Source organism: Pongo pygmaeus, chromosome 2 (assembly GCF_028885625.2).
Source record: "Pongo pygmaeus isolate AG05252 chromosome 2, NHGRI_mPonPyg2-v2.0_pri, whole genome shotgun sequence".
In the NCBI taxonomy this organism is placed as follows: domain Eukaryota; kingdom Metazoa; phylum Chordata; class Mammalia; order Primates; family Hominidae; genus Pongo; species Pongo pygmaeus.
This window is the reverse complement of record NC_085930.1, coordinates 164,816,975-164,841,384: the sequence shown is the minus strand read 5'-3', so window position 1 is coordinate 164,841,384 and position 24,410 is coordinate 164,816,975. Positions and strand designations below refer to the sequence as shown.

General features: G+C 37.0%; 1 protein-coding gene across 1 annotated transcript in view; it reads right to left on the bottom strand.

Moving 5' to 3' along the window:
- The window catches only part of GMPS (guanine monophosphate synthase), a 67,322-nt gene that overhangs the window by 30,660 nt on the left and 12,252 nt on the right, over positions 1 to 24,410 (bottom strand). Inside the window, exons 2-5 of the mRNA XM_054479527.2 lie at positions 13,059 to 13,240; positions 8,761 to 8,875; positions 2,817 to 2,914; positions 498 to 601 (exon numbers count right to left, since the gene is read on the bottom strand). Coding sequence (XP_054335502.1) covers positions 498 to 601; positions 2,817 to 2,914; positions 8,761 to 8,875; positions 13,059 to 13,240 — 499 coding nt within the window. The remainder of the gene's footprint in view (positions 1 to 497; positions 602 to 2,816; positions 2,915 to 8,760; positions 8,876 to 13,058; positions 13,241 to 24,410) is intronic.

Below are 24,410 nucleotides of genomic sequence, written 5' to 3'. Positions count from 1 at the left end.
GTAAAAATCATTCTTAGCTCCTGGACATTAAAAAAAGGCAAAGACTAGATTTGACCCACAAGTCACAGTTTGCCAACCCCGGTTCAGGGAAATGTCTTGAGTACTTATTTGGGTGCTATGGGCTATATATACTTAAGAAAGGAATAAAAGACAAGTAACTCTGAATATAGTATGGTATGAAGACAGCGAGTTCTCAAATTTTTCCTGAGTTATAAAAGTATAGTGTTTTATGTTTGAAAAGCTTATATTAGGATGAACATTTTTCAACGTATTTCAAAGCAAACCAGTAAACCAGTAAGTGAGAGACTTCTGGATAACCCTCCTATTATTAAATTCCCTTCATAACAGTTAATCCTACATTCATTATTATCTTTAAAAAAAGAGAAGAAAAATCAGAAGAAAAAGGAAAAATCAAAGAGTACCTCATACAGAAGCATATGCTTACTCTTCAGATAAAGTTTTTTAAATGAACTCTGCAAAATTTTTAGAATTTTCACCTGCTACTATGTTTCCAGAACGTGCCACAACCTTGAATCCATCAGCTACTTTGTCTACACTATCTCCATGTGTAAGCAAAACAACTTCTTCCTTCTGAAGGCCCCTAAACGTACAAAAAATAAAACACACAAATATCTTAATTAAAAACATGATTCATGGGTTCTTTTGTTTTAGAAACACAAGCTTGCCATACATGATTAGAAAAACAGAAAAAAAAAAAGTGACAATGGAATACTGCTAGAATTCAAATATTACGTCCATTACAAATAAAGCCAATAAAAAACGTTAAACCTTAAAAAAGGCAATCCATAAAAATTGGAAGGAAACTAGAACAAATAAATATATGAAGTTGGTAGTATAACCAGACACACAGGAATAATCTCAAGAGATTACAGAACAATAATTTCAACATTATATATCTGTTGAGATTTATGTTAAGAACAGAGGTATTTCAAAGATCTTAACACTTCATTCGGTAGTTTTATGTAAGTAGTAATAGGACTTAGTACTGAAACTGTTATCCTGTAAGTGTAAGTACAGTATAGATACAGGCATACCATAGGTTAAAACAAATAATATAATTAGCAATCAACATTTTCAGCTTAAGAGTAGAGAGATACAAAATCAAACGAGTTAGGTAAAAACCCTATAATCTTTCATTTTAACTGGAAATAAGTATACACTAACGATTCTGTTTTCTAATTCTAAAGGACTAGGTACTGCCCAACTCTGTTATCAAGAAGTCCTAGAAACAATTACAACCCAGTACCAATGTGGACCTCTAGTGCCAAACAAATTAACGATACTTCGTTAACAAAGTGTTACTTAAGAGACTTAAGTAACATTAATCAAATGTAATGTGTACACTTTCTCTGGACCTTGATTCAAACAAATCAACCATAAAAATATACTGTTTACGTTATGGAAAATCTGACTAAGGACTCGATATTAAATAATAATAAGGAACGGCCAGGCGCGGTGGCTCATGCCTGTAATCCCAGCACTTTGGGAGGCCGAGGCAGATCACCTGAGATCGGGAGTTCAAGACCAGCCTGGCCAATATGGTGAAACTCCATCTATACTAAAGATACAAAAAATTTCGCCTGTAATCCCAGCTACGTGGGAGACTGAGGTGGGAGAATCACTTGAACCCGGGAGGCGGAGGTTGCAGTGAGCCGAGACCGTGCCACTGCACTCCAGCATGGGCGTGCGACAGAGTGAGACTCCGTCTCAAAAAAAAAAAATTAAATTAAATTACAAAATAAAAAAATAAATAATACTAAGGAATAAAAATGTAAATTAAAAATAAAGCAAGAAGATAAAGTACATTAATGCCAAAAAGATATTTTGGGGTTTGTTGTTGACATCGTTGTTTAGGAATAGTATAGGTTGTGATAGAGTCCCAGAATTTTAGAACTAGAAAGACAGAAAAATGTCAAATCTTAACCAAATCTTTATGTTTAAAGCTTCTTCTGGTATATCACATACAAGATTCCTGAAATGTTTCTCAAGATGAGTCACATGAAATAAGGATGAATGTAAGTGTCAACACCTCTCCATTATGAAGCTGAACAAGCACTGGATTTCAAACTCATTTTGACAATGACTAACTTCAGTTTAAAAAATTATTTTGAGCAACCTTGGCTTTTTTATTAATCTTCCTTTGAAAAATAATAATCTTCGGCAGGGCACAGTGGCTCACGCCTGTAATCCCAGCACTTTGGGAGGCCGAGGTGGACGGATGACGAGGTCTAGGAGTTTGAGACTAACCTGGCCAATATGGTGATACCCTGTCTCTACTAAAAATACAAAAATTAGCCAGGCATGGTGGTTCACGCCTGTAGTCCCAGCTACTCAGGAGGCTGAGGCAGAAGAATCGCTTGAACCCAGGAGGCGGACGTTGCAGTGAGCTGAGATGGTGCCACTGCACTCCAGCCCGGGTGGCAGACGGAGACTCCGTCTCAAAAAAAAAAAAAAAAGAAAAAGAAAAAGAAAAATAATAATCTTTAAAAACAGATCAAAGAGTGAAAAGGGAAAATACAAATGTTGGTATCACAATATACTATTCCAAGTAGGGTTCCACAACTGCACAGGTGTTTCCAAATTTCTTAAATACCTTCCTTATTCCCTATTAACATCACCACCATCCCACATTGTCTTGACACTCAACTGGAAGGCAAATATGACAATTACACTTGTGGTCACTACTATACCCTTAATTTTGTTTATGAATTATAGAATCTCTAATTGTTAAAAATAATAGTATTATCAACTTTAAATTAATTACTATTGTTCTTATTCATCTAAAAATGTAATACCTGAATAATGAACATGTATTATCCACACTAATGTTGAAAACGCCATCTTCTCTAACACTTTTTTTGTGCACAGTACCTCCAAATACCTTATTCATCATCTGTTCAAAGAAAAAAATTAATGTTAATGGAAATCAAAAGAAAAATACTCATTTTGTTATACTGATTTAATAATTTATATTATTTCTTTTCAGAACACCTGATATACCTGAATCCCCAAAATAAAAGGAGTTTAATAAATGTAGATCATTTGGTATTGTTATATATAACTATACAGTTATTAACAGGCATTGTTATAAAACAAAATTGGATTCAAAATTTGACCTGCAGTTAATTTCTATCAAACACTGGCAGATTTTCCACTTAGTGTACTTTAATGAATTCATCTGCTTAAAAATAGAGATATCTTAATTACCTACATCTGAGTTTGATTTAAAAGCATTTTAAAAGGTATTCTGAGTTTAGAAAAAGATACAGCAGACAACAAGAACCTTGTACCAGAACAAGAATTAGACAATAAATTTTTCCAAGCTATTTAATCTTTGGCTCCAAAGGAACAGTCTGAAAGCCTGCCGAAGGCTGTGCTGTAGAGATGGGATAAGCAAGAAAATCTGGCCTTTCAGTTAAGCTCATCTGTTCAAGTCCCACACGCTTATAGACTGATTTCAAATGGTCTCTTCAATTCAGCACCTCCACTGTTAATCAATCTTCTTTTCTTATTTATCATTTACATGCTCCAAACTTCCCACATCAGATAAATATACACAAGATTTTTGCAAACATTAAATTTGCAGTGATATAAACACTCCTACTCATCTTAGTGCATCTGTTCCACAACAGGTATCAGAAGATATCTGCCTTAACAATGTGTAATGCAGGTTGACCCAGCCCCTGACAGAAAATAAGACAGATGACTTAAATAAATGTTCATTCTTATAACTCAGAGTAGCATATTCTTCAAAACCATTAGCAAATGGTGCCCTCTACATTCTCCTCTTAGGCATTCACAGTAAACTGTCCCACAATAAAGGTTTGAGCTCACTCCAGCAGTAAAAACACCTGCTAGCACTTGTTTAACACAGTATTTGTCAAACTAAAGACTCAGAAACAAAACTCTCTTCTGTAGCACATTAACTAACATGCAATTTAATAAACATTGCTACAGTCTAATCAGTTCCCTTGACTCTAGTCTTGCCCATCTTCCAGCAATATTCTAGAGACCTACCAATGTTAGCCACTACAATATAAAGATGATTGTGTTAGTCTATGATTAAATTCTTCATTAGCCCTCTAGCATCTACAGCAAGGGTTGGTAAATTTTCTTAAAGGGCCAGAGAAAAATATTAGCCTCTGCAGGCCCTACTGTGTCTGTAGCAACTATTCAGCTCTTGCCACTGTAGCTCAAAAGCATCCATAGACAATACTTATAATAAAGAAATGGGTGTGACTGTTGCAATAAAACCTTATCAGGGACACAGACTTGAATTTTATTTTCACACATCACAAAATATAATTTTTATTCAATTTCCCAATCATTTAACAATGTAAAAAATTATTCTTTGCTTGCAGGTCATGCAAAAACAGGTGGTAGGCCAGATTTGGTCTATAGGCCATAGCTTACTGATGCCTGGTCTACAAGATAAAATCCAAGTTCCTTATATTAAACACAAGACTTCCTTACTTGGCCCTTGTCTAATTTTTGGATTCACCTTCCCCCTCATTTCCTACTCCAGTCCATTCAAACTAAAGTGATTATCAAAATAGACTATGTTCTCTCCTCCATGTCTTCAGGTCTCTTCACAGCCCAAGGGCCCTAGCAAAGTATGTGGCCAGTATGGATTCCTGGATAAACCCCAAGGTTCTAACTGCCTCAAAGAAACCCATATAGTACTCCAGGTCCACCACCTAATCAGATCAGCTCCTCTTATCTTTCTTATATGTCAAAGTTTTATAAGTTTTAGATTGGGAAGGGAGAAAGGGAAGGAAATTCTGCCCAGTAAAAATAATTTGACAAAATCTTGTGGGAGTACATAAAGAAGCCAAGTGTAAACCATAAAGAGTGAAGAGACGAGTCACAATCCAGAAGGTATCTGCAATATATATAGTTGGGAAAAGTTTAGTATCCAGAATATATAAAGGCTCCCACAACACAATAACAAAGATAATTTAATATAAAAATGAACAAGTGTCTATAGTAAAGCAGACACAAATGGCAAATTAACGTATGAATCTTACAATAACAAGGAAATTAACTTTAAGACTACAACGTGACCCCCTTTTAATACCTTTGCAGATAAGAAAATACAAAAAAAAAAAAATCTAATCATGTCAAGGGTTGGCAGGGATATAGAGCACAAGATTTTTTATATATTGCTGTGGGAACATAAATTGAGGGGAAAAAATATCATTTACCTAGTGAAGCTGAAAATGTACATTATGACCCAGCATTCCTACTGCCAGTTACTCTAGAGAAAATTTTGTGTATGTACAACACTAGAAAACAAGTAAAAAAATATTCATGGCAATATTGTCTATAATAGAAAGAAACTAGAAAGCCAACATTATGAACACTGGAATGTAAAAGTAACATGCTATATTCAAACAAATTCAATAGTGAAAATGAATAATTTACAATAAAATGTACTAACATGAATGAATCTCAAAACCAAAGTTGAAAATAATACAGGTAGTATGACTTCACTTATATATAGGTCAATTGGCAAAACTAACATATTATTTAGGAATATAAACATATGTATAAAGCTATAAAAAAAAGAAAGGGAATGAATAACAAAATTCAGGAAAGTTGGTCACCTCTGATAGGAAGAGAAGAATGTGAATGGAGACATACAAAGAAAGTTTCAAAAGCTCTACCAATATTCTATTTTTTAGGCTGGGGGGTGTAAATCAGTAAGAGATATAAAGGCAGCAGTATAGACATTTTTCTTCTAAAGCAAAGAATCACCAGGAAGCAGTTAGAAAGCCTCTGTCAGGAGAGTCCAGTTAGTGGGAAAAGATGGTATATAAGACACTGAAATTGCTCAAATTTCAGAATGTCATGGGAGGCAAAGGTATACACCTAGGTCCTAAAATTACCCAACCTAGTCACTAAGTGGCAGTCCTTTACAAACAACACGTTAGCTAGATGGCATCATCTATATATCATTATTTTATGGAAGGACAAATTCTGCCCAAATAACCAAGATCAGCATATCCCATTATCTTACTACAAAAGTTCAGATGATAATAAAGGCAAAAATTGTTACGCATTTAACATCAGCAGGCCTGGCTTTGGCTATAAGAAATCCTAGTGAATGACAGAACAATTTGGCCTTATAATTATATCAGGAAACTGCCATAATGGGGAAACACTAAGCCATTATCTCTTAAATTAAAGGAGCATTTTTCAGACATATTTCACTATAAGTAGGCCTTAAAAATATATCTTGTGAGATTCTTCCTTAGAAAATGTTACAATGCTTCTCAATATACTAACAACCATTTAATATAATTATAAGTTGTGCTATATGATTAACACTGAGTACTCTGACAAAGAAAATCAATAAATTATATAAATATATTACACCCTGGGACAAAAAAAAAAAGAAGCCAGCCAATATCCAATATTCAACTCAATCAGGGTGCAGGCTCTTCTAAGACTACTAGATGGAAAAAATCTTTCTTTTTGCCAAGTCAAACTCATAATCAAACACTTTTCAAAGAACTTTGAAAGGAAAAAAGAGGCTTTTACTATAAAATGCAAAATTGTACACCCACTTTGGGACACAGTTTTGGCAGTTTCTTACAAAACTAAACATACTCTTAACAACTTACTAATCACTCTCCTTAGAATATACTGAAAAAGTTGAACATTTATGTCAACACAAAAACCTGTACATGGATGTTCATAGCAGCTTTATTCATAATTACCAAAACTTGGAAGTCACCAAGACGTTAGTAGATGAATAAGTAAACTGTCACTTACTGAATGAGTGAGTGAATGAACTGTGATACATCCATACAACGGAGTATTATTCAGTGCTAAAAAGAAATTAGCTACCCAGACTGAAAAGACATGGAAGAACTTTAAATGCACATTACTAAGTGAAAGAAGCCAATCTGAAAAGGCTACATACTGTATGATTCCAACTACATGACATGCTGAAAAAGGCAAAACTATAAAGATGGTAAAAAAATATTAGTGGTTGCCAGGATTTGGGGGATGAACAGGTAAAGCACAAAGGATTGGGCAGTCGAAATACTATGTATAATACTACAATGGTAGATATATGTCATTATACATTTGTCCAAAACAATAGAATGTACAAAAATCAAGAATGAACCCTAATCTAAACTAAGGACTTTGGGAATAATAATGTGTTGATGTAGGTTCATCAGTTATATCAAATGTATCACTCTGGTGTGGGATGTTGATAATGGGAGAACCTATGCATGTGTAGAGGTTGGAGGTATAAAAGATATTTCTGTACCTTCTTAATTTTGCTGTGAACCTAAAACCCCTCTAAAAACAAAGTAATTGAAAAAAAAAAGAAAAGAAAAGAAGAGTATCTTATCTCAAGATCTCAGTAAGTCCTACTTATTCTTACTTTTTTTTTTTTTTGAGAAGGAGTTTTGCTCTTGTCGCTCAGGCTGGAGTGCAATGGCATGATCTCCGCTCACCGCAACCTCCGCCTTCCAGGTTTAAGCGATTCTCCTGCCTCAGCCTCCCAAGGAGCTGGGATTACAGGCATGCGCCACCACGCCCAGCTAATTTTGTATTTTTAGTAGAGACGGGGGTTTCTCCACGTTGGTCAGCCTGGTCTCGAACTCCCGACCTCAGGTGATCCACCCGCCTCGGCCTCCCAAAGTGCTGGGATCACAGGCGTGAGCCACTGCGCCTGGCCAAAATTTTGTATTTTTAATAGAGACAGGGTTTCCTCATGTTGGTCAGGCTGGTCTCGAACTCCTGATTTCAGGTGATCCACCTGCCTCAGCCTCCCAAAGTGCTAAGATTACAGACATGAGCCACCACGCCTGGCCTATTCTTACTTTTGATATAAAACCAAGGTACATACACTTATTAATTAATGTTACAGTGGAGACACCTGACAGACACCATCTTAACCAAATAATCCAAGTTAACATCATCCGTCATGCCACAAACCCACACCGTGTGCCTCCTGATAAGATGCTCTGAGAAGCACAGCACCAATTCTGTGATACTCCTGCCAAAAGTTCATAACCTGAATCTAACAATGAGGAATCATCACAGAAACCAAAGTTGGGAAATGTTCTACAAAATAACTAACACATACTTTTTAAAAATACTTTCAAGGTCATGAAAGAGAAGGAAACACTGAGGAACTATTTCAGACTGAAAGAGTCTAAAGAAACAACAACTAAAAACAACACATAGTCCTGACTGATCTGTGGCCTATAAGGGATATTAATGAGACAAACTGTGAAATGTGAAGGAGTCTGTGGATTAGATTCTAACAATGAGTAAATGTTAACTTTTCTGACCTGGATAGTTGTACTGTGGTTATGCAGTAAGAGTGTCCTAATATTTAGGAAATATAAGTAACAGGGCATCATGTGTGCAACTTTCAAATGGTTCAAAAATGTCAACAACTGGAGTACTGGGTAAAGGTATACAGGAGCTCTGTGTACTATTTCTGAAAATTTTATGTAAATTTGCATGTCCAAGGTTTTTTCAAATGGATAGTGTTTTGTTACATGAAATAGTGTACTTACTACTTTGAAAATAGATTCCCTATCAGGCCAGTTCTGCCATACTAGTGTGGCAATTCACATAGTTATAATATGCACAAGTTATCTCATCCAACTAAGTATCCTAAATATCCTAAAGAGAGAAAATGCTAATACAGTATGACTCACAAACAGAATAAAATATAAGTAAGCTTTCAAAACAAATTTGCTGACATACCTGCATGCCGTAGCAAATTCCAAGAACAGGCTTGCCAATAGTGAATATTGCTGGATCAAACCAGGGAGCATCTTCAGCATACACAGAATTAGGTCCTCCAGAGATGATAATAGCACTGTGATTTAAGGAACAGTGAAGAATCTCTGTTAATTTTTATACAAGGTCTATGCCCTCTCTCCCTTGTACCACTGAGGGAAACAACACAGATCGATAAATTGCGTTGTTTTTGGTAGAATGTAGCAAATTCTAATTATATCACAGCAAATTATCATCCTACATGGTTTAATTATTTTTACTGTACTTTACTGCAATGTTTAGAAGTCTATCAATTCAGCATTTACTTGTTAATAAGCACAAACTTCCAAATAGGTAATACCAATGTTTCTATCTGTGATACTTAGCATGGATTTGTTTTACTTGTTTCCTTATCAATGGAAGAAGTACGTAAGAATTCTAGAGATGGTGAAAATACAGGTCTTCTCAGAGCCTAGCAGGTCACAGAACAACAACTGAAGGTATTATGAAGGCCCTGGATGGCTCAGAGCAAAATACTCTACAACAAAAGATGGCAGAATAGAAAGTATAAATTACCTAACTTTGCCTGTTTACAGCATCCACCATCCCCAACAATTTTCCCTGAGCCCAGGAAAGGGAGCTAATAACAATTCTGCCCCACATGCCCTGCTCTCAGAAATCAGGTCAGTAGTATAATTTAGCTACCTTATAATTCGCAGAGCATGGGTTAACTTGGGAGTCAAACTACTATAATAAGGGAAAACTGCCAACTGAGGCCTATGTTCCTCTCCTGGCCACTAATACATCTACACTGGCCATCAGTATTCACTCAAAAAAACTAAAACATTTTAATATCAAGAATTTCACAAAAATTCAGATTTCTGGAATTTCTTTAGGGAAAAAAAAAATCTGGAAACACTGGGCCTTCACTCCTGCATAACTACAATGAATTGGAATCATAAAGAGGCTTGCATCTTCAAGCTACACATGCTCTCCAGTTTGCCACACATGCCCACTCACACAATGAAGGTATACTTAGGCGCCCTTTATTCAATTTAAGGTACTCTCTAACTCACTTTGAGTTTGCAGATAAATCTGATTTATCTGTATTTCAAAGAAAAAGGCACTGTAAAATCTCATCAAAACTTACTTACAAATTTGGACTGCAACACACTTTTTAAATAGTGATTCCCTGTCATATAAAAATATACAAAGTATATTGCTAGATTTATAATACATCCAGAAGAATAATACAACGTAAGTCAAATTTATAAAAAAAAAAAAAAAAAAAAATCTCAGTAAGGCAGGGCATGGAGGCTCAAACCTGTAATCATAGCACTTTGGGACACAGAGACGGGCAGATTGCTTGAGCCCAGGAGCTCGAGACCAGCCTGGGCAATATGGCAAAACGCCATGTCTACAAAAAATTTTAAAAAATAAAAACCAAAACAGTGAGAGAAAAAAAAAATACTCAGCAAGCTAGATCATTTTTTAAAAAAAACAGCAACTTCAATGAGCTCAAAAGCACCTTTTGAACTTTGTATGGGCAACCTGAGATGTGGTAAACATTTGTTAGCGTGTGTCCTGCAAAAGAGAGATGGAAGACAACCTACTCAGATGATAAATATGAGATATTTAAGATAACAATTCTAAAGGGGGATGGGGTTACCCCTAAGGGTAGATCTATAACCTAACTCATTAAAAATACAGAAGCTAACACCGGGCATGGTGGCTCACACCTGTAATCCCAGCACTTTGGGAGGCACGTGGATCGAGACCATCCTGGCTAACATGGCGAAACCCTGTCTCTACTAAAAATACAAAAAATTAGCCGGGCATGGTGGCAGTTGCCTGCAGTCCCAGCCACTTAGGAGGCTGAGGCAGGAGAATGGTGTGAACCTGGGAGGCGGAGCTTGCAGTGAGCAGAGATCACACCACTGCACTCCAGCCTGGGCGACAGAGCAAGACTCCGTCTCAGAAAAAAAAACCAGAAGCTTAAGTTCTATAAAACACATACTTAATAATCAAGACCTCTAGATTTTATTATATTATATTTAGTTTCACAAAGGATAACCACCATGGGACAGCCCAGTACCCCTTAATCTGCTAAAGAACTCAAGGATATAAGATTCTTAGTGCTATTAAAAAAACAAAAAAGTCATGGACTTAGTTAAGGATAAAACTCAAGCAGTACTTAAACCAATTAAGAAAGTCTTATTTCAACAAATCTTTAAAAGCTAATCACTCTTTGAGTCTTCCATTTCTACCCTGCTATTCTGAAAGTAACTTGCAGTCACAAGGCCCAATAAGCCGTAATTCATTCCAAATACCAATTTTATGTATCAGGCAGATCAAGCTTCTAAAAATAGGTGGGCCGTGCAGGGAGGCTCAAGCCTGTAATCCCAGCACTTTGGGAGGCTGAAACGGGCAGATTACCTTAGGTCAGGAGTTCAAGACCAGCCTGGCCAACATGGCCCATCTCTCCTAAAAATAGAAAAATTAACCAGGCGTAGTGGCACATGCCTGTAATCCCAGCTACTCCGGAGGCTGAGGCAGGAGAATCTGCCAGGTTGAACCTGCGAGGCAGAGGCTGCAGTGAGCCAAGATCGCACTACTGCATTCCAGCCTGAGCAAGAGTGAGACTCCATCTCAAAAAAATAATAATAAAAATAAAAATAGGTAGGTTAAGATGTCTCTCATGTCACAAAATGTTCTAGAAAAGGGGTGGTCAAATAGTTATTTCTAGAGAAAGGATTACAGTAATAAAAGCCACAGCAGTATAGTTCCTATTCTCCTACTACATAAGGGAAATTCTAGGTACAAGCTAACCTAGACACTGTTTATGATCAAGTGACATAAAACACCGTTAGATTTCTCTTGCCAAGTATTCAGCTATCCTATTCTAGTATCTGTTCAGTCTGTTAGTTTGCTGGGGATTTTTTGTTTGTTTTGGGTGAGGGGAATGATGGAGCTCTGATTTGACAGAGAGCCATTCAGATTTATCATATAGTTTTTTGATCCCTCTAAAAAACTACTTCTTACTGGTAAATAAAGTCAGCTGAATTAGATAAACTCAAGGGTCCCTTATTACTCTAAAATTCCATAGTTTAAAAGAAAGAGTCATTTGTTATCTGTATCCTAACACTAGAGCAGAGTTAAATTTAAACCCGCCTTTTCTAATTTCTAATTCACTCTACTTCAGAACCAACAAAACACAGGATAATGCACACATGTCTGTGAAGTCTTTAAAAGTTCTTTTAACCACTTTCACACTGGAAAGACAATTCTTTTAAGAAAAATAAAATTTTAAATTTTGGGAGAAGCATAGTACATCTAATATTAGAGTTTAAGAGCCAATTAAGGACATAAACTACAGTTGCTTGCTTCTACGTAACAGTCTTAATCTAAGAAAAAACAACAATTAAAAAAAAAAGCATTAAAAAGCATGACATTGGCCGGGCATGGTGGCTCACGCCGGTAATCCCAGCACTTTGGGAGACCTAGGTAGGCGGATCACCTGAAGTCAGGAGTTCGAGACCAGCCTGGACAACATGGTGAAACCCATTCTGTATTAAAAATACAAAAATGAGTCAAGTGTGGTGGCATGCGCCTGTAGTCCCAGCTACTCGAGAGGCTGAGGCAGAAACATCACCTGAACCCTGGAGGTGGAGGTTGCAGTGAGCCAAAATCGTGCCGCTGCACTTCAGCCTGGGTAACCAAGTGAGACTCCGTCTCAAAAAAAAAGAAAGCATGACATTAACCAAAAATAGTTGTTAAAGGAAGAAACTACATAAGCTGGCTGTTATTTTGACTAGCTCTAAGGGTACAAGCTGTCAAAATTAGCCCATATATTAGATTTAAGAAATCTTCTCCATACTTTAGAAACTAGTCTATTGGGATAGGAAGCAAAAACACTTATTGTACACAGATTTCTTCTCTTTGGAGTATTCTAGCCGACTTCCTACTTTCCTTTGATGAAATGCTTTTGGGTAAATGAATGAATGGCCACAACAGCTACATCTAACTCTGACCCACAAATCCTGTAAAACATAAAATACTCAAATGATAATAAGTTGTTTTAACTGTGCAATTAAAATTAATCTTTTTAAACTGAAAGCTTAAATTTTTCCTTTTTCTCCCCAAATCAGAGCCATGGGAAATTTCTCATAAAACCATTCCATATCTTATTTTTGTAGAAAAATTCAGTGCTCAAGCAAATTAATAATAAAATATTCCACAATCTAAGTTCAATCTCCTCATGAAAAGATTAGTGAAAAGTCTACCGGAATCCTTGTTCTTTTATAGCAAATGCTGGTGTTTCCAAGGGGAAAATTTCAGACTGCACGAACAGTTCCCTCACTCTTCGGTCTATGACTTTCCCATACTGAGCACCAGCATCCAGAATAACAACAGCTCCTTCATAGTGGTGGCGGCCATCCTTAAGGTCTCCTCCAGCATTCTCCAGCTGCAAATATCAATACAAATACAAAGTCTCAATTATGAAAATTAAAGCTACAGTACTTAAAAAAAAAATTAATGATCACTGTCAGCTCCAAAAACACATGGGAATGAAAACTTAGGACTTTCTGAGTTACCAATTCAAAATACCCCTTTTAAAGGGAAGATTTTAATATATATCCATGCATGGGCATATATTAAACACTTAAACTTAATAAATGCTACCACTTATTGACTATGTAATATAGTGATCATGTGTATATATATCTTACATGCATGATCTAATGGTAGGATGAGCATACAATCCAGCTGTGCCAAAATATAGTCCTGGTTTATGTTCATTACATGGGCATTATTATTAACAGTGCATCCTTTCAATCTCAAAGTGTCCCAGTTTGGACAATAAGTTATTTGGTCACCCTATCAATAGTCATGACATTTTTATGAGGGATATATACTGATGGGGAAACTAGAAGTTTGATGCTAGAGTATAAGCACGGCCAAATTCACTGTGTTAGGATTTTTGTGTATTATCTGAGGAAAATGATATATATGCATCTAACTCATAACACTACGATTTTTAAAAGGCCTTTTAGGCCGGGCACGGTGGCTCACGCCTGTAATCCCAGCACTTCGGGAGGCCAAGGCAGGTGGATTACCTGAGGTCACGGGTTCAAGACCAGCCTGGCCAACATAATGAAACCCTGTCTCTACTAAAAATACAAAAAATTAGTTGGGCGTGGTGGTGGGCACTGTAATCCCAGCTACCGGGGAAGCTGAGGCAGGAGAATCGCTTGAACCCCGGAGGTGGAGGTTGCAGTGAGCTGAGATCATGCCATTGCACTCCAGCCTGGGCAACAAGAGCAAAATTCTGTCTCAAAAATAAATAAAAATAAAAAGACTTTTTAAATCTAATCGCTGTCAGGTATACATGGATAACACTTTTCTGGAAGGTTAATTTGGCAAAATGTCAAGTTTTTAACTGAAATATACTGAAATACATACCTGGAAGATGCTGCAAAATAATGCAAAAGTAGGTGGCTATGGATGAAACGAGATTGCCCGTGTACTGAAATCACTTAAGTTGGGTGATAGGTACATTAAGCTCATTGTACTAGTCTGGTTTCTATCCTGGGGGTTTTTTTGTTTGTTTGTTTGTATATTTTAAATTTTACATAAAGAAACGCTTTAAAAGTTTGTGTGTACCCTGGAAATCCACTTATAGGAAGCATGTACAGTACAATGCCACTTCAATATGTCTTGTATAAAAGTGCAAAAGTCTGTATACATGTATAAAAAAGGAAGAGTATGGCTGGACATACACCAAAATATTAAGAGTGATGAAGCAGTTCATCTAAGTAATGGAACTATAAGTGATTTTATATTTTTATTTCTTTATACTCTTCAATATGTCCTAAATGTTTACAACAAACATATTTAGGGAGGTTTTCTCCCTCTAGTTGTAAAATTTGCACATAAAAACCTTAAGTCAGTCCTTTAGCCACTTGTGTAATCTTTTCCATCATTCCTCCTTTCTCCATTTATCTGCAAAAAATAAATGCAGGCCTCACCTACAACACCACTATTCCCTCTGCTGCAAAAAGGAACAAGCGTTCAGGCATGGTGGCTCACACCTGTAATCGCAGCACTTTGGGAGGCTGAGGCAGGCGGATCACCTGAGGTCAGGAGTTCAAGACCAGGCTGACCAACATGCAAAAACCCTGCCTCTACTAAAAATACAAAATTAGCCAGGCATTGTGGTGGGCGCCTATAATCCCAGCTACTCGGGAGGCTGAGGCAGGAGAATCACTTGAACCCAGGAGGCGGAAGTTGCCGTGAGCCAAGATCGCACCATTGCACTTCAGCCTGGCCAACAAGAGCGAAACTCCATCTCAAAAAACAAACAAACAAACAAAAAGTAACAAGCAAGTCAGTCATCTACAGAGGAGGATTTCTGAGAGGGAGCCAATCCAGTGCCAGAAGAAATTACTCAGGTCATAGAAATGAAGGTTTTGGTCATATGAATATTTAATAATGTAGAAAAGTGAAATCACAGAACAAACTACAACTTTGTCCTTTCAAACCTTTACCCTTACTTAGTATTAATGTATACACATACACACACCCCTTCATGGATTTTCTCTATAATTCCTTAATCTTAACTTTTTAAAAAATATTTTTAAACACTACATTATTGCATAAATTTCTCAGACTCAGTCCCATTATTATCTTTACCATTTTTACCAAATCTAAGTATGCTTTTTTACATTACAGGCAGAGTTCTTGCCTTGCATAATCCTAATATGCACAAATTTCAATTACCATGGTTTATACCAAGGTTTAGTTAATTACCAGTCCCCAACAACATGGCTCAAATTTCAGTTATCATACATTACTGTGAGTAATTATATAAAGGACAAACTTCATTGCCAGTTCTTTAGTCCACAAACCACCATGTAAATAACAGATGAACATCAGGATCAGTGACCAATCACCTCCCTTCTTTCATTCTATTGGTGATTGGTCAATGGACAACAAACAGCCAAGAGTGCAGTGTGTTGCCTGTCTTACAGTGATAAACCCCAAAGGACTTTTTACAAATACAGATAATCCAAACAGGGGGCTGGCCAACAAAGATGAAAGTGCAGCAAAGAAATGAAAAGTGATAATGCTGGAGTGAAATTTGAATATATGGAGTTACAGAAGAAAATACTGACTGTGGCAAGGCTGACAGGGTTTGAGAGCCTCTAGATACACAGCCACAGAACTTACCAATATCAGTGAGGAAACTGGTTGTGATGGAAAGAATGGCAACGTCCCAAAGGAAGTGACTCCAGGAAAATACTTCACATTAAAGAAACTCTAGGAGATATTTCATGACATTAAAACTGCAAAGGATAAAATGTTGGAAGCAACCAAGGCACAGAAAAGACACAGAGAAGTGCTGTTTAAACTACTATTGATAAGCTTTTTACAAAGAAATAAAATACTTTAATTCTCAATGTTCCTAGTATTTTAAGTTATACTGTAGTAAACAGTAGTTTTACTATTTATTTCCCTACACTTTTGTAATTGACAAAAGTTTTTAGTGTTTTAACAAAAATGTTTAAAGATCACAAAACAATTGTAATTTTCCCACTATTAAAATTGCTTTGCATGGTTTCAGCTTGCATTATTATTTTTAGCTGTTTTACTTATCCTGCATAGCAAGGACTGCCTGTATTTATTTAAGTAAACTAATCTTTACTCAAAAAATGTATTTTAAAAGAATTTTCCTGTTTCCTTAGCAATAAATGTTCAATTCTGTGACACAAGAGGTTACTGAAGAAACTGAATCCTTGCCCTATTTCCTTCTACCGTGGGTATGACCTTGCCTATGCAGCAACTGTCACAGCTTTGACAATTCAGGAGAAAACAAAAAGGCTCCCACTAGTAAAAGCAAACTTCCTCTTCCTCAAAACCTGGAATTTATTTGCTCCCACTTCACACACAGTTGTAAAGTTTGATAATTAGATTCGAGAGATTAGGAAAACCATCCTAATGAGAAAAAAGAAACTTAGTCACATCAATGCAGAGACAAAATTCAGCATCACAAGACAGAAAAATCTACCATATCTATTTACATAAAGCTATTAAAAAGACAAATGCCTAAAGACTTAAGGTGAATATCCCTCACTGCCCTGAGTGCATCATAATAAAGTAAGCAATATTCATAGATACATTTTAAGATATAAAGAAAAAATATTAAGGAAAAAATTAAACCATATACAGTAAACTCTTTAAGAATAGGGCAAGAAGATCTAGCAGATTCTGGAAAAGTGGAGATGGAAATGTTTATGGAAATGTTTTGGGATTTTCTTGGATCCCACATAATCACTGAACAACTAGATAGCAAAGACATTTACAAGAACCCCAAAATACAAGTTGGTGGTGACAAACTACCACAGCCACAAACCCTAGTGCTATCTATAGCACCTATGTGGGAAGCAATCCAGCCTTATTAAAGGACCTGAAAACAGGAGAATTCCCAACACCCAAGAGGTACAACCCAGAAGGCACAGCACCCAATTAGAGAACCGCAGCACGCTAGGAGGAGGTTTGCTCACACCAATAGTACACAAGTGGCAGGGAACCCAAGGTAAGACATAAAGGGGCCAGAGGAGTTTAACCCCCATGAACCCTTGACACTAACCAGTCAGAGATCCTTTCCAGGAGAGGGCCTGCTATGAAGAGCCACTGCTGGGAGATGATCAAAATTAACAGGACAGGAAAAAAGGAGAAGGAACAGAGAAGGAACAGACTAACATGGGGCACAGGGACAGAGCCAGGAATCCTTAGCAGACAAGTGCCATAATTTTTTAACAGAAGAGGAAGTTATATGAAGTTAGAAACGTTATCTTGACTAGCTTCCTTTTAAAAGTTGAGGAAAACTAAATTCACACAAAAAGGAAACAAAGTATAGAAGTTAAATCCCATACAAAGTTACTAAAAGTAAAAAAAAAAGGGAGGCCACGTCCCTGTGACTAAAGCCTGTAATACCAAAACTTTGGGAGGCGGTGGTGGAGGGAGGCAGATTGCTTGAGCCCATGAGTTCGAGACCAGCCTGCGTAACATAAAGAAATCCTGTCTCTACAAAAAATACAAAAATTAGGCCAGGTGCTGTGGCTCACACCTGTAATCCCAGCACTTTGGGAGGCCAAAGAGGGTGAATCACCTGAGGTAAGGAGTTCGAGACCAGCCTGGCCAACATGGTAAAACCCCATTTCTACTAAAAATACAAAATTATCTGGGTGTGGTGGTGCATGCCTGTGATCCCAGCTACTTGGGAGGCTGAGGCAGGAGAATTGCTCAAACCTTGGAGGTGAAGGTTGCAGCGAGCTGAGATCACACCATTGCACTCCAGCCTGAATAAGAGTGAAACTCCATCTCAAAAAAAAAAAAAAAATTAGCTGGGAGTGGGTGCATGTGCCTGTGGTCCTAGCTACTCGGGAGGCAGAGGTGAGAGGAGCCCAGGAGGTTGAGGCCACAGTGAGTCACAATCATGCCACTGCACTCCAGCCTGGGTGACAGAGCGAGACCCTGTCTCAAAAAAATAAAAATAAAAAAGAGAGGGAATAAAGAACACAATGATGTCTCTATGAGAATAAGCAAGAAAGACATCCTCAGCTCAAAACTAGCTACTATTTCTATAGTAGCTAAAAGATACTTTTAAAATTACACAAGGCAAGAGAGAACATGAATCAAAATTAGTCTATGAACTCAGAATGACCAACCCTAAGACATACTCCAACAAAATTACTAGATTAAAAAAAAAAAAAAAAGCCTTTGGGTATTTTAAATTAAAAGCACACATAATTTTTTAGGCTAAGGAGGGGGGATTACTGGAGCCCAGGAATTGGAGACTAGTCTGGGCAATGCAGCAAGACCCTATCTCTTAAAAAATTTTTTAATAATTAAAATAAAGGAATGTTGGTCAATTTTACTGAGGTTTTTCATAAGAGGCCATCATCTCACATATAACACTGAATGAAGTTGGAACCTAAAGTGTTAAATCAAAAAGTAAGACTCTGTAGTTCTGTTGTTCTACCCTATCCTTTTTTATTTAAAAAATTTTTAACCTAAAGAAAAGTTGAAAGTTTGGTACAATAAACACCACTCTTCATCTATATCAATGATCAGTAACATTTTGCTGTATTTGCTTTATTTCCATCTACGTATACTTTTTTCCACCTGAACGACTTAAAAATAAACTGTATACCTTTCACTCCCCCAAAACCTTTTCAGCATGCATCTCCTACAAACAGGGACAATCTCCTATGTAACTACAATATCGTTATCACATCCAAGAAAGTTAACATTGATAATTATCTACATATTAAGTTTCCCCAATTGTCAAAAACAAGGTGTTTATGGTTTTTAAAAAATTCCATAATCTATCAAGGACCACACACACAGTACACACATTGTCATACATTGTCTCCTTCAACCATTCACCTCCTCACCTTTTTATAGTCTTTTATGGCATTGACCTTTTTTAAAGATCAGACCAGCTTTTTGTAGAATGTCCCACACTGGATCTCTTTGTTGTATCATGATCAGATTCTAGATAAACATTTGACAAGAAATTTACATTGGTAATGTTATCATGCCTCCTGTTGATATGATACAGTGGCAAAGACACAATGTCATTTTGTTCCATTACTGGTGATACTGAGTTTGGATAACATGCCAGTGTGCTTAAAAGAAAGAAAAAAAAATCAGATTCAAATCTTCCTTTGCTCAAAACCTTACAGTGACTTCCCCTTAGACTGTTCAATAAAGCTCAAAATATTTCCCAAGACCTATAAGAACCTGGCCTACTCTTTAGCCAAAACTGCTCTTTTAAAATTCTCTATTGCTCCAGAGTGGTATGCTGTCCTTTCCGGCTGAAAAATCCCCAAAACATAAATGAATCATTTCAAACTTGCCAAGTGAAAGAAGCCACACATCTCTGAAATTACAATATATCTTAAATATTAATATCTTAAAATTCCACTAGTCCAATGACACAACTATCATTGCCATTGTTAATATTATGTTAACTCATATTGAGTTACATAAAGTTGCAGAAAAGCTTTTCCTTAAGGGAAAGGGATTCCCAGTGTGTCTCAAGGAATTTCCCATAGAACAGGAAGACATCCCAAGGCTTCAAGGGAAGAAACAGAGGTGAGCCCAGCTAAGTCATCAGGAGGCCGGGCACGGTGGCTCACGCCTGTAATCCCAGCACTTTGGGAGGCCGAGGAGGGCGGATCACAAGGTCAGGAGATCGAGACCAACCTGGCTAACATGGTGAAACCTAGTGAGCGGAGATCACATCACTGCACTCCAGCCTGGGTGACAGAGCAAGACTCCATGTCAAAAAAAAAAAAAAAAAAAAAAAAAGTCATCAGGAATAGACATGCTAAATTTTTTTTTTTTTTTTGAGATGGACTCTTGTACTGTAGCCCGGGCTAGAGTGCAGTGGCGCGATCTCAGCTCACTGCAACCTCCACCTTCCAGGTTCAAGCAATTCTCTTGCCTCAGCCTTCTGATGAGCTGGGATTACAGGCACCTGCCACCACGCCCGGCTAATTTTTCATATTTTTAGTAGAGATGGGGTTTCACTGTGTTGGCTGGGCTGGTCTCAAACACCTGACTTCGTGATCCACCTGCCTCGGCCTCCCAAAGTGCTGGGATTACAGGTGTGAGCTACCGCACTCAGCCAGACATGCTAGATTTTTATATAACTCACCAAGTACGCCATTTCTCTATGTATTCTGTAAACAGTTGAGTAAGATCCCTAGAAAAGTGTAGCAACTTATTATTCCTACAATTATGAATGGACAAGTGCAATCCCTTAATATTTTAGTCAGCAAAACATTTAAAAACCGACTGAAGGCTGAGCGCCATAGCTCACACCTGTAATCCCAGCACTTTGGGAGGCTGAGATGGGAGGATCACTTGAGGCCAGGAGTTTGAGACCAGCCTGGGCAACGTGGCAAAACCTCATCTCTACTAAAAATAGAAAAATTAGCCAGGCGTGGTAGCACATGTCTGTAATCCCAGCTACACCGGAGGGTGAGGCACTAGAATCACTTGAATCCATGAGGCGGAGGCTGCAGTGAGCCAAGATTATGCCACTGCACTCCAGCCTGGGCTGTGACAGAGCGAGACTCTCTCAAAACATAGAATAAAACAAAACAAAACAAAACGCTATGTGTAAGTAGTACATGAGTCTTTCAAGTTTGTCTAAGTAAGTCTCTTTCTATATACAGGTTAAACATCCTTAATCCAAAAATCCGAAACATTTTGAGCACTGATATGATGCTCAAAGGAAATGTTCACTGGTGCATTTTGGATTTTTGGATTAGTGGCACTCAAACAGTAAGTATAATACAAATACTCCAAAATCCAAAATCTGAAATACTTCTGATAAAAAATTCTAGGTATAGCTGACAGTTACACAGTTGTTCATTTTAGGTAACAAATGTATAAAATGCCTTTAGAAAACTGTGTTTATACCTGAGAAAAATCTGGAAGTCACAAGACATACCCTGATGTAATAATGTACAATATTAGATCTACATTTGGTCATATAAACAATGCTTACCAATTACCAACTGTTTCATTTTGCCTAAATTATGATCACTAACTTTTGTTCCATTAGTCTTATATTAACAAATGTGTAAATATTAAATATAAACAAAAATTTCAATCACTTAATTCATCTGAGTTCATTTTCACTATCTCCTTTAATCTGAGTACACAACACATAGGATTCTATGGGAATGCCTTCAATAAATTACTATGTTTAAGTTTTCAATGTTTGATAGACTTGGGAAATACAAGTCTCTACTGACATATGTTATCTCAGCTTTTCACTGCTCTTGGTTAATAACTTCATACATTGAGAAAACTCTTTTACCTAATGAGATTTCAAGCTAGTTAAAGACTACTATTTAGTTTCTACGTGTTATGTATATTGTTTCAAATTCAATTATTTTTCCTCCTTAACTGAGCCAGTTTGTACCTCTGACTGCAGCTTCATCTTCTTTTGCTAACCAAACACATCTCTTAGTTTTTCAAAGTAATCCAGACTCTCTTCTACCCTATCTACAAAGGGCCAATAGCTCCTTTCAAGTTCATGTGGGCACCTTCCCAGAATATAACGAACAGCTGAATGCACTATCTAAATCAATGAACTAAAAAGCAATTTAGCTTCAACTTAGATACCAGTTCTAGCACCCACCTAAAGACAGCCAGAACCCCATACACATACCCTAACCATGGAATTGGGTTGACGAATTCTATCTTCTCAGGTAAACTGAATACAGTTCTACTGTATGTAATGTGTACATTATGAACACTAGGGGTAAGAAAATAGAACAATTCTCTATTATCTTTTTCTTCAAATTTGAGGGGAAATTTAAAGTTGGTCCAGGGCCACAATTTCTAATCTGATTTTTTAATCTTTGAAATCAAAGCCTATTTTCCCCTCGAGTTTCAATTATCCTAAGACCTGTGAGTTTCAATTATCCTAAGACCTGTCTTTCCAGAAAGTTAAGGCAATACTATTTTGTTGACACAATATACGTATGTGACCAGTTCTCAAGTAACTACAAAAAGTTGGCACTGTTGACTAAAATGAAAGTATACTGTTCTTTGCCTCATGATTTTTTTTCTTTTTTTTTTTTCTGGAGGCAGAGTCTCGCTCTGTTGCCCAGGCTGGAGTGCAGTGGTGCAATCTCGGCTCACTGCAACCTCCGCCTCCCAGGTTCAAGTGATTCTCCTGCCTCAACCTCCGAAGTAGCTGAGATTACAGGAGTCCACCACCATGCCCAGCTAATTTTTGTATTTTTAGTAGAGACGGGGTTTCACCATGTTGGCCAGGCTGGTCTTGAACTCCTGACCTCAGGTGATCCACCCGCCTCAGCCTCCCAAAGTGCTGGGATTACAGGTGTTAACCACCATGCCTGGCCTGCCTCATGATATTTAAATCCTTTTAATATTAATATATTAATATAATAAAGATTAAAATATTTATTATAGCTAGTTTTTCTATTCAATAACAAGCATTAGCCAACTGAGGAACAAGGTTATCTTTGGGTAGGTTTAAACCAATATCAATCAGCCCGAATCAACCTGCTTGTTTCCTAAAGCTGGCAACATACACAATTTTGAAAAGGGTAAACATTCAGTAAAAACTGTTGTCAAACTATTAAAATACTAGAAGGAAAAGTTCTGAACTATATTCAGTCTGATTAGTTGTTCTGTTAAACTCCTCGGGTTTTTTCTTACATTCACCTTTAGTTGTCCTGACTCACTCTGCATTCCTGAGGTGACTGAGATCTAGTATTTTAACAAAAATTACTTTTGAAGGTGATTTCAAGTATGTGCACATGTGTAGCCTGTTTGCATGAAGAACCAAAGGCATCTTGCAAAGAAGCGAAGAAATGAAAACAATACAGATGGATACCCAAACTCTGACTCGTTCTTTTCAGTTTGTCTTCCCATACTATCAGTGCACTAATAAAGATGACCTTAAAATACAAGACAGTTTTTATGAAGAGATGAAAGATAATCAAAGGGCTATATTTTTCTAAATATACTGAATTGGTGAACACTCTCAATTTTGATTATCATGTGATCACTATTCCTAAAATATTAGCACATTTATACATTTTTTTCCTTAAGAAAAAATTAGGCTAGGCACAGTGGCTCATGTCTGTAATCCTAGCACCTTGGAAGACTGAGGCGAGTGGATCCCTTGAGCTCAGGAGTTTGAGACCAGCCTGGGCAACATGGTGAAACCCCATCTCTATTAAAAATACAAAAAAAATTAGCTAGGCGTGGTGGCGCACGCCTACAGTTTTAGCTACTCAGGAGCCTGAGGCATGAGAATGGCTTGAACCCAGGAGGCAGAAGCTGCAGTGAGCTGAGATAGTACCACTGCACTCCAGCCTGGGCGACAGAGTGAGACTCTTTCTCAAGAAGAAAAAGAAAAAAAATTAAACTTCAAGTAATAGAGTGTCACAATTTCACAAATATTTAGTATGTGGTAGTATGTGGTCCATTTTTCAAGATGTTTCTGTACTTCATAAACGCAGTCTCTTTTCTACATACGACCCTTTCTATTATACAGCATACATTAATTGCATCATTGGAAATAATGAATAAAATCTGAAAAAACTATTTACAAAATTGGTAAAATAATATTAATACTGAGAATGAATCAAGCATGTATTCTGACTCTACTAGGGTAACCACACAGTTAGTGAAGGAACGTTTTTAAGCAAACTGTTACCAGTTCATGACAAAAAAAGAATCCATAAGTTTTATATAAGCATCCATAAATTTGCATAACAAGTTGACAAAGTAATTTTATTTCTGTTGCATCTATAATAAAAATTGGGAGCTTTTAAAATATATTAGATTTTAAATTTTCATTTGTCTAGAAATTTATTGTATTTTACAAAAGTAGCAGTCCTCAGTACTGGAAATGTTTTTTACATGGTCTTCATTGCAGATGTTTGAGAAGCACTGAACGGTGGCTATTAAAACCATTAAGTCAAAGGTTAATGAGAAAACTGATAATGATGGATAAGCTAGTAACATCTCAAACCAGTGCAGCTTAACATACAAAAACAGACAACCAGACA